Source organism: Argopecten irradians, chromosome 15 (genome assembly GCF_041381155.1).
Source record: "Argopecten irradians isolate NY chromosome 15, Ai_NY, whole genome shotgun sequence".
Lineage (NCBI taxonomy): Eukaryota > Metazoa > Mollusca > Bivalvia > Pectinida > Pectinidae > Argopecten > Argopecten irradians.
Genome location: NC_091148.1, coordinates 30,693,760 through 30,706,103, shown reverse-complemented (window position 1 = coordinate 30,706,103; position 12,344 = coordinate 30,693,760). Strand labels below are relative to the sequence as shown.

General features: G+C 32.3%; 1 protein-coding gene across 1 annotated transcript in view; it reads left to right on the top strand.

Moving 5' to 3' along the window:
- LOC138308773 (solute carrier family 35 member F3-like) overlaps nucleotides 1–12,344 on the top strand; it is a 44,956-nt gene that overhangs the window by 25,360 nt on the left and 7,252 nt on the right. The window contains 1 exon segment of the mRNA XM_069249789.1: nucleotides 10,755–10,815. Within this exon segment, the coding sequence (XP_069105890.1) occupies nucleotides 10,800–10,815 (16 nt within the window). The 5' untranslated portion in view covers nucleotides 10,755–10,799.

The window sequence follows — 12,344 nt, the reverse complement described above, 5'->3', positions numbered from 1 at the left end:
GCACAATAGACAATGGGTAGTGATATCACTTATCTATTGTTGTAGCCTATTATAGTAAGTTAAATGATGTGTATATGTTATTGATAGTTCCCATGTGCGGCCAAACACAATACCATGCACGCCACGAGATTTTACGGCCCTTTCGTTATCTTGGGTATGAAGAGTTGCTGTCACTTCGTGGAATTGTCATCTAGAAATATGTCTATATATTGATCGCCTAATAGAGCGTTCGCAGTTTGTTGTCAAAATTGAATTCTCTGTGTTTCCATCTACCTAGCGTTTAAGATAAAATCTTACTATCGTTGAGAAAACAAAATTCTGAAGAGAGAAATTATTTTGGAAAAAAAGAGATAAACATGTTTTCGGTTTGCATTGATTTTGCAATGCCGTTCATTGGTTTATAAATAAAAATAAAGAAGCGCAAACACAAATTTCCTTACTGATATGATGATTTGGCATTATGAAAAATTCAATGCAGATGGTCTTATGAACGCTAATATTATTGAATTTCATTTATTGCTTAACAAGTTTTCTAAGAAGTATGACTTACACAGGCAAATGCATTCTTGGGATTTAATGTCTAGCAGAGATTCGAACTCGGGACCATTTCGAAAACTAGCCAAATTTTTGTTTGAAATTTAAGTTAATTTATTTTAACCATTATTTCCATTGTTTTTTTTTTATAAGATCCAAGAAGAAATTATAACCTGCCATTGGTGATGCATCATAATCAAAATAAGATATTTAGTACATAATTATTAAAAAATAATTGTATGACTTTTTGGGAAATGTGTATTGCATGTCGTGAACTTCTAGCTCATAGGAAGGTACACAAAGTGATATAAACAATTAGTTATTGTTGTTAGTTTTGTAATAATCTGTATTTATAAATGTTGTAATAACGTGTTATCAACAATTATCTATTTATGGACAGTTTTTTTTATCGACCTAGTTTTAATTTGGTCCCTGCGTCCTCATATATCCTCATTAGTTCTGTTACAACAAAAACATACTCTTCTGCTTTCCAGTGTACATGTATTATCGGCATAAGTCGACATTAATGGATCAATGTTCTATATAATGTTTGTTATATCGATGTTTACATAACCGAGAGCGTAACAATCCTCAGGTGCTTATCATTGTCATTTGCTAGATTTTAACGGAAAAAGTTATTTGCTATATATGCAATTAAGACATATTTCCTTCAAAAACGTCAGCAGTATTCTCAATAACTTTTGGGTTTATGAATTCAAAGACAAAAATGGATGGATATTCTTCAAAGACGCGATGTAATGCTTATAATTTCATTTCGATTACTGAACTAGGTACTATTATTGGCATACATCTCCGTAATTTTATTTCCTTTTATAATAAAACAAATTGAGCTGTAGCGCATAAATCTCTTATCAAATAGTTCAGTGTTTGACCAATGAATGTGCAAATTTTAAATCATCTCGCGAAAATGTTGTGTATGTACAATTCTTTCAGTCTATTGAAAAATAACTTAAAAAATCTAGCCAATAAAAATGAGTCTAACAAATGAAATTAAATTACAAAAGTATCTGTCTAATCCAAGTTATTACATAATCTAAATTAAATTACTATTTTGTTTTTGGGTAATGTCATCAATAGCAAAACAAAAACTGTTGATATAATAATGTGTATGATCTTCAGCAAATGAGTCCTAGATGTTGTATTACCATTGTATTTGCAATTCTGAGCGAGCAAAATTGAAAACATGGATATTTGACTCATACAAGTTAATGATAAAAAACATATCACATATAACACAAAGAAAAACAGCATTTTCATCTATTTGAAGTAAAACTGTGATGAAATCAACACTCCTCAATCTTCATTACTCGAGGTCACGATGGTGGGGACAAACAAGAACTGCGATATCGGTAAACAACGAAGTGGTTGTGAGTAATATTGATATACATGTACTTTATTGACAAATATAGTAACAAAGAAAGGCATATGATACGTCCTTTACGCTTTTTACATCGATACTATTTTATCAATGTAATCCCAGTTTTTCCCCTCATCCATTTTGACAAGGATTAATTCCCGGGTTTCGCTGCTTACACTGGCACGTCACTTCCGGCCAACAACACACGCCTGGATACTTCCAGTTTTGTCAGCTTTCAGAAAAAATCATGAAATTTCTGAAAATTGTTCTGTTCTATGTATTAACTGCAAATATGATAACATTAAATTATCAATGCTGCTAGATGTCCTTGATACAATGTAGAAATGTTTTCGATGATAATTTACGATTATATTGAATTCTAATTTCTGATTAGTTCACCCCTTCTGCGTTAAGCTGTTCAGACCTGGTAGGATTGTCGCTCTTGATCTGATATCATCAGGCCAAACCAGCTGCCGGCGGCATCAATAAATTGAACTATGGATACTGCACACACAAGAAGGCATTTTAACAGTTTCCCGGAGACATCAGGTAGAACCATGATGTGTTTTATAGACATGAACGGAACCGAATCAACACGACAGCATACACTAGTGCATGTGTACTGATTAGGGCGCGTGCAATTAATCATACACACGGAATATATGAACTGTGCCATTCCTTGTTAGAATTGTGACATCAGATATAGATGTAATTATGTTTGTTACCGATTGGAACTACTTGCAAAAGGTAGGTGTGAGATTTAGGTTTTATTACCTGCAATATTGTATTTGATTCTAGAGCTGGTGTCTAGTATTTACTATCACAGAGGCACAGTCTATTATGGCTGTATCTATATAACTAGATAACATGATATTATCGATCGTGTCTAGGAAATCTGTCGTCCACTGGCCAGAGAGTGTAGGCTAGGTGTTAATTAACGTAGCGGGAGAACTTCATTATTGTTGACAAGCATATATATAGATACAATTATAGGAGGCATATAATTGTCTATAAGTATTCGCAGATTCAGGATTCATGATATACAGGATTCATGATTGTCAACAATTATTCACAGATACATATACAGGATCCATAATTGTCAACAAGTATTCACAGATACATATACAGGATCCATGATTGTCAACAATTATTCATAGATACATATACAGGATTCATGATTGTCAACAAGTATTCATAGATACATATACAGGATTCATGATTGTCCACAAGTATTCACAGATACATATACAGGATCCATGATTATCAACAATTATTCACAGATACATATACAGGATCCATGATTGTCAACAATTATTCATAGATACATATACAGGATCCATGATTGTCAACAATTATTCATTGATACATATACAGGATTCATGATTGTCAACAAGTATTCATAGATACATATACAGGATTCATGATTGTCAACAATTATTCACAGATACATATACAGGATCCATGATTGTCAACAATTATTCACAGATACATATACAGGATCCATGATTGTCAACAATTATTCACAGATACATACACAGGATTCATGATAGTCAACAATTATTCACAGATACATACACAGGATTCATGATTGTCCACAATTATTCATAGATACATATACAGGATTCATGATTGTCAACAATTATTCACAGATACATATACAGGATCCATGATTGTCAACAATTATTCACAGATACATACACAGGATTCATGATTGTCAACAATTATTCACAGATACATACACAGGATTCATGATTGTCCACAAGTATTCACAGATACAGATACAGGATCCATGATTGTCCACAAGTATTCACAGATACATATACAAGATACATGATTGTCAACAATTATTCACAGATACATATACAGGATTCATGATTGTCAATAATTATTCACAGATACATATACAGGATCCATGATTGTCAACAATTATTCACAGATACATATACAGAATCCATGATTGTCCACAAGTATTCACAGATACATATACAAGATACATGATTGTCAACAATTATTCACAGATACATACACAGGATTCATGATTGTCAACAATTATTCACAGATACTTATACAGGATCCATGATTGTCAACAATTATTCACAGATACATATACAGGATCCATGATTGTCAACAATTATTCACAGATACATATACAGGATTCATGATTGTCAACAATTATTCACAGATACATATACAGGATTCATGATTGTCAACAATTATTCACAGATACATACACAGGATTCATGATTGTCCACAAGTATTCATAGATTTATATACAGGATCCATGATTGTCAACAATTATTCACAGATACATATACAGGATCCATGATTGTCAACAATTATTCACAGATACATACACAGGATTCATGATTGTCCACAAGTATTCACAGATACATATACAGGATCCATGATTGTCAACAAGTATTCATAGATACATATACAGGATCCATGATTGTCAAATTATTCACAGATACATACACAGGATTCATGATTGTCCACAAGTATTCATAGATACATATACAGGATTCATGATTGTCAACAATTATTCACAGATACATATACAGGATTCATGATTGTCAACAATTATTCACAGATACATATACAGGATTCATGATTGTCAACAATTATTCACAGATACATATACAGGATTCATGATTGTCAACAATTATTCACAGATACATATACAGGATTCATGATTGTCAACAATTATTCACAGATACATACACAGGATTCATGATTGTCCACAAGTATTCATAGATACATATACATGATTCATGATTGTCAACAATTATTCACAGATACATACACAGGATCCATGATTGTCAACAAGTATTCATAGATACATATACAATCTCCATGATTGTCCACAAGTATTCACAGATACATATACAGGATCCATGATTATCAACAATTATTCACAGATACATATACAGGATTCATGATTGTCAACAATTATTCATAGATACATATACAGGATCCATGATTGTCAACAATTATTCACAGATACATATACAGGATCCATGATTGTCAACAAGTATTCATAGATACATATACAGGATTCATGATTGTCAACAATTATTCACAGATACAAATACAGGATTCATGATTGTTAACAATTATTCACAAATACATACACAGGATTCATGATAGTCAACAATTATTCACAGATACATACACAGGATTCATGATTGTCCACAATTATTCATAGATACATATACAGGATTCATGATTGTCAACAATTATTCACAGATACATATACAGGATTCATGATTGTCCACAAGTATTCACAGATACATATACAGGATCCATGATTGTCAACAATTATTCACAGATACATATACAGGATTCATGATTGTCAACAATTATTCACAGATACATATACAGGATTCATGATTGTCAACAATTATTCACAGATACATATACAGGATCCATGATTGTCAACAATTATTCACAGATACATATACAGGATCCATGATTGTCAACAATTATTCATAGATACATATACAGGATTCATGATTGTCAACAATTATTCACAGATACATACACAGGATTCATGATTGTCAACAATTATTCACAGATACATATACAGGATTCATGATTGTCCACAATTATTCATAGATACATATACAGGATTCATGATTGTCAACAATTATTCACAGATACATACACAGGATTCATGATTGTCCACAAGTATTCATAGATACATATACAGGATTCATGATTGTCAATAATTATTCACAGATACATATTCAGGATTCATGATTGTCAATAATTATTCACAGATACATATTCAGGATTCATGATTGTCAACAATTATTCACAGATACATATACAGGATCCATGATTGTCAACAATTATTCACAGATACATATACAGGATTCATGATTGTCAACAATTATTCACAGATACATACACAGGATTCATGATTGTCCACAAGTATTCATAGATTTATATACAGGATCCATGATTGTCAACAATTATTCACAAATACATACACAGGATTCATGATTGTCAACAATTATTCACAGATACATATACAGGATACATGATTGTCAACAATTATTCACAGATACATATACAGGATTCATGATTGTCAACAATTATTCACAGATACATATACAGGATTCATGATTGTCAACAATTATTCACAGATACATATACAGGATCCATGATTGTCAACAATTATTCACAGATACATATACAGGATCCATGATTGTCAACAATTATTCACAGATACATACACAGGATTCATGATTGTCAACAATTATTCACAAATACATACACAGGATTCATGATAGTCAACAATTATTCACAGATACACATACAGGATTCATGATTGTCCACAATTATTCATAGATACATATTCAGGATTCATGATTGTCAACAATTATTCACAGATACATACACAGGATTCATGATTGTCTACAAGTATTCATAGATTTATATACAGGATCCATGATTGTCAACAATTATTCACAGATACATATACAGGATCCATGATTGTCAACAATTATTCACAGATACATACACAGGATTCATGATTGTCCACAAGTATTCACAGATACATATACAGGATCCATGATTGTCAACAAGTATTCATAGATACATATACAGGATCCATGATTGTCAAATTATTCACAGATACATACACAGGATTCATGATTGTCCACAAGTATTCATAGATACATATACAGGATTCATGATTGTCAACAAGTATTCACAGATACAAATACAGGATTCATGATTGTCAACAATTATTCACAGATACATACACAGGATTCATGATTGTCCACAAGTATTCATAGATACATATACATGATTCATGATTGTCAACAATTATTCACAGATACATACACAGGATCCATGATTGTCAACAATTATTCACAGATACATATACAGGATCCATGATTGTCAACAATTATTCACAGATACAAATACAGAATCCATGATTGTCAACAATTATTCATAGATACATATACAGGATTCATGATTGTCCACAAGTATTCACAGATACATATACAGGATCCATGATTGTCAACAATTATTCACAGATACATATACAGGATTCATGATTGTCAACAATTATTCACAGATACATATACAGGATTCATGATTGTCAACAATTATTCACAGATACATATACAGGATTCATGATTGTCAACAATTATTCACAGATACATATACAGGATTCATGATTGTCAACAATTATTCACAGATACATATACAGGATTCATGATTGTCAACAATTATTCACAGATACATATACAGGATCCATGATTGTCAACAATTATTCACAGATACATATACAGGATTCATGATTGTCAACAATTATTCACAGATACATACACAGGATTCATGATTGTCAACAATTATTCACAGATACATACACAGGATTCATGATTGTCAACAATTATTCATAGATACAAATACAGGATTAAGAATTGTCCATAAGTATTCACAGATACACATACAGGATTCATGATAATTCACAAGTATTCACAAATACAAATACAGGATTAAAGATTGTCCACAAGTATTTACAGATACATATACATGATTGTCCACTAGTTATCATAGATACAAATACAGGATTCATCATGATTGTACCCAAGTATTCATAGACACTAAAACAGGATTCATAATTGTCCACAAGTATTCATTGATACAAAAACATGATGAATGATTGTTCACAATTATTCATAGATACAAATACAGAATTCATGATTGTCAAGAAGTATTCATAGATACATATACAGGTATAGAACATTTTTTGTGAATCTGGCAGTGGAGCAGTACTAATAAGTCTTACATTTATACGATTTGTGATAATGTTAATGAAATGCACATATTATACGGTAGAATGTCATTGATTCTCATTCATAGGAAAGCATAAAGGATCAAAACACCAAATGTATCTGACCATTATAACATTAATTCACCATGGTTTGTTATAATATATATTAATATTCGCATTATCGGTTAAAAGATATACTCATATATACTGCATACAATTATCCTAAGAAAATGGTTGAGATCCCTGAAGTGGGTTTTCCTGTGGTTATTTTGCCGGCATTTTATTTTTCTGTATTGACTACATCCATGGTGAAGGTATTCCATGCCTCCACTATTTTATTGTCGAACAAATTATTTTATGTTTTGAGACAAACAGTTTCTTGAAGTGCATAACAATTGAAATAATTCAATTCCAAGTATTTTGTTTATTTCGAATAAATATATCATTACGTATTTAAGTAAGTGAGCAGGAATACCCGAAGGGTTACCATGTTCCCATCGACTTTGGGTTAATACGGGTTGACTGAATGATTTATTAACATTACTGAAAATGTTTACAAATGACCGTTTAGCTTATTATATGTCATCCCCAATATCCCAGGGATTACTGTCGATGTGTTTTATTCATAGTAAAACGAAAAGCATTTTAGGAGAAAAATGACTTATCACAGTCTACTGAAACTTTCTTTTCAAAATTATCAAGAGTGCGACCTCAAAGCAGTATAGTCATTCACAATGTACTGTTTTTGTTATTCTGATCACATTATTGTAGAGAAGTAATTGTCAAACGTTTTAATGCTACACTGCTAAGATATCAAAATGGATGAAAACTTTTACGTCATTTGTATTATTGTATGTCAAAACATATTTTGATTTTATTCTATTTTTGGAAAGTTTATGCAGATATTAAAGAGAACCATTGTAGCGGAATCAGTCTCATCGATTAGGGAGTTAACAATTCATTATAAATATTTCTATAATAGGACGACACCTAATTCAATCTCACTCAATGTCCAACTAGCAGTATAAGTATTCATTACAATGGAACATACAAATATATAAAAAAATATACAAATATGTAAGAAAATATAAATATATAACAATACACAAATATGTAAGAATATACAAATATATAACAATGTGCAAATAAATACTGATACACAAATATATAATGGTTTACAAATATATAACCATATACAAATTTTTATTACAAATATAAATATATGTTATGATATTATATTCGATTAATTTTCACAATGATGACGACTGATTAGCTCTTTTACTGTATTGTAATGATGACTATGCACTATTATAAGATGACTAAAACTACCGGAATACATATCGAAAGCAACAGCTAGTGGAGAGCGATTAGAGTGACTTCCCCTGCAGTGTAATTCAATGGGTTTAGTCAGAGATACTCCGATACATTTTGATATTAAAATTTTCCGCGAAAATAAACGCATCGGAATATCTCTGACTAAACCGATTAAATTACACTGCAGGGGGAGTCACTCTAATCGCTCTCCACTAGGACGTTGCTTTCGATGTCACAAGTCAGAAAGCGCCGGTAATTTTGGATAAAAATACTGCGTTCGACTATATAGACATCGTTTATATGCTTTTGCATGGTATGTTTGTGATAATGGATTATCGGAGGACTGATGCGTGACTATGACTCAAGAAAAAAGGTATACTATTGTTAAAAAATAAGTTTAATCGAGGTGGTGGTAAAAATTCTACTATGGCGACTGTCGTCCCTTTCTCTGCTTTATGGTAAATATATTCCGATTGATTGATAATTTTTCAAATCTCGTATTTTCTGAGAAAAAAAATCACATGACTGTCATATATACTCATCAGTTCATCCCACTGTATGGTAACGGGATCAAGTCGCGGTTGTTTGGTATCTACTTCCGGAAATATCGTACACTCTAGTCATAACATGCTCACTAAACATCATTGATTATGGCACAAAGGATGTATTTACGATAAATTTGAAGTGGTAGATAGTTTTTGTTCTATCCCAATTCTTCATTCAACATCTTATCTTAAAGAAATGCATCCGATATTTTGAGATATGCTCATATTTTCACGCATTTTTCTCAGTTTTGCACGGAAATACCATCAAGGTTACATGTTTGAATACAAATAAGGAGGCTTTATTCTCATTTTCACATACAATTGTTGGACATATTAAAATATTAAGCTTTCACTGTTCTAATTTTTGATAGGTTTCAATAAACAAATGAAATATTATCGAGTTTTTAAAGCGATTTAGTACGTATCCCTCTCATTTGTTTAGGTACGATTTTTCCGGATGTAGATACCGAACAACCGAGGCCGGATCCCGTTACCATACAGGGCATCCGCAAAATACAAAAAAAATATGACAACATCCATTTTCATTGAGTTTGTCCCCCATGGGACACACAGATAACAATATAAAATCTCAATCATAGGAACCAAGCAATCAGAGGTAAAAACATGTGACAATATGAATCATAACCACGGACACACAGGTAACAATCTAAAAATCAATCCCAATCTGAATCACGCACTCAAAGGTTAGTTTAAACTTTATTTTATTGGAAACAAAAAATTCACGAGGTACACATACAACATAATAAAAGATTCAGAAAAAAGTGATTTACACTTATGTAAATCTGTCTCCTTTTGGAATCTAAAGGAAGAAAAGAAAGAAATGGAAAGGTATTGGGGAAGAGAGAGGATTCAAGGAAAAGTGCAAGAAGGGATCGGCAATGGGGAAATAAGGGGAGAAGGAAATCACATGATGTGTTTGACAAGGAACCGTTAGTTATCCAGCTAACAGAGGACTCAAAGGTTAAAGTATAACAAAAGATTAATAATAGAGACTGCGGACAGAAAGTTCAAACCATCAAAGAATCTGAAAATACAAAAATAATGTTGTTCTTTTTTCTTTTAGGACAGTCACCCACTAAACCTCTATAACGCATTGGACTAGGTTGACAACGTAATTAGCATCTTTATTGTAATGTGGATAATAATAAGTGTAGTATTTCTTATCTTACAGGTGAACATCATGTATGACACAGGCTCGTCGTGATTGGCAGTGGAAATGAGGACAAATACAGGTAAAGATCAGTCTCCTACTTATTGACTACCACTCCGAGTTCACGGATAGGCTTTGTTCGTTAGAAATGGTTTTTTTCTGCATTTCCTTTCTAGACGAGTTTCATATAACATGAAAGAACATTTATTAGTATGTATTATGGTAACACAAAGAAATACGATTCCATCTGCTCCTGTTTTAATAGAGAAAGATTGCCATTCGTGTGCGCTGTAGCTTCGTTAAGATTTGGAATGTGTCCTCCAACTTGAGTTTTGTTTGTTTGATTAATTAACGTCCTATTAACAGCCAAGATCGTGTAAGGACGGCCTTCCATGTATGCGGCGTGTATGGATCTCATCCCTCTCCACTTGACGGTCCCATGTAAAACTAGTTAAAGCAGTTAGCATTCAGGATAATGTAATACTTGGATGAAGTTTCCATTTGGTCAACATTAATTAAAGTCTGAAACCTGAAGAAAAAAAGAAACACAGAAAAAACGGACAGAGCATGTTTATGTCTTTATAGTTTCACTATAAGTAAATGGATATCTATCTTCAGTAACAATAGTGACTTACTTAACACTACATGTATTGCCATCACTGAAAAAATGCGATTATTATTCTGTATCAGTATAAATTTATCTAAAATAATTAATCACATCGCTAAAACGTCCATGACACTATGCCCTATATGGAATTGAGGTAATAATTGCGCAAAAAACAAAACCAAAATAAATTATTTTATATGGATTTTAGTGTTAATTAGACATATATAAACATGATTTAACTATCAATTATTGTCCAAATGGTAAATGTAGCCTCTTGTGGCGACGGAGCATCTGTAACCGACTGATCGATCTAGCAATGAGGGAGAGAAACGACTCACCATAATATTTTTACAATACGCATGAGCAGTTCATTAACCTATATAATAGCACGTACCTGAGTAATGATTATCTGGATGAGAATCACGTATCCTTATCTCTGACGGTTTGTCTATTGAACAGATGTTCTGATATGTTCGCTGAGACCAGTACATCGTTCCACTGTATACCTGATATGTGCGGTTTGTGTTCTGATATGTTCGCTGAGACCAGTACATCGTTCCGCTGTATACCTGATATGTGCGGTTTGTCTATTGAACAGATGTTCCGATATGTTCGCTGAGACCAGTACATCGTTCCACTGTATACCTGATATGTGTGTATACGTCCATAATGATTTCTGTTACTACACTGAGATCGCTAAGTAGACATAGGATGACTTATTTAGTTTCTGTGTACGACAAGACGGCTTCCCTTAAACGAGATTTAATAGACTCACTTCCATATAGTAATACCGTAGTAGTCCTCGTCTTGATATATGTTTCCCTCTAACCGATTGTTGGTTTTATTCGAAATTGATTGCATTCCGCCATGTTCGCGGTATATTTACTCGAACTAAAATAACCACGAATAGAGTGGAAATGATAATAAGTAATATAGAATGAATATCCTGTTACTGTTAGACTTTGTGATATAGGCGAACATTTTCTCCCCGAGCGGATAATTTT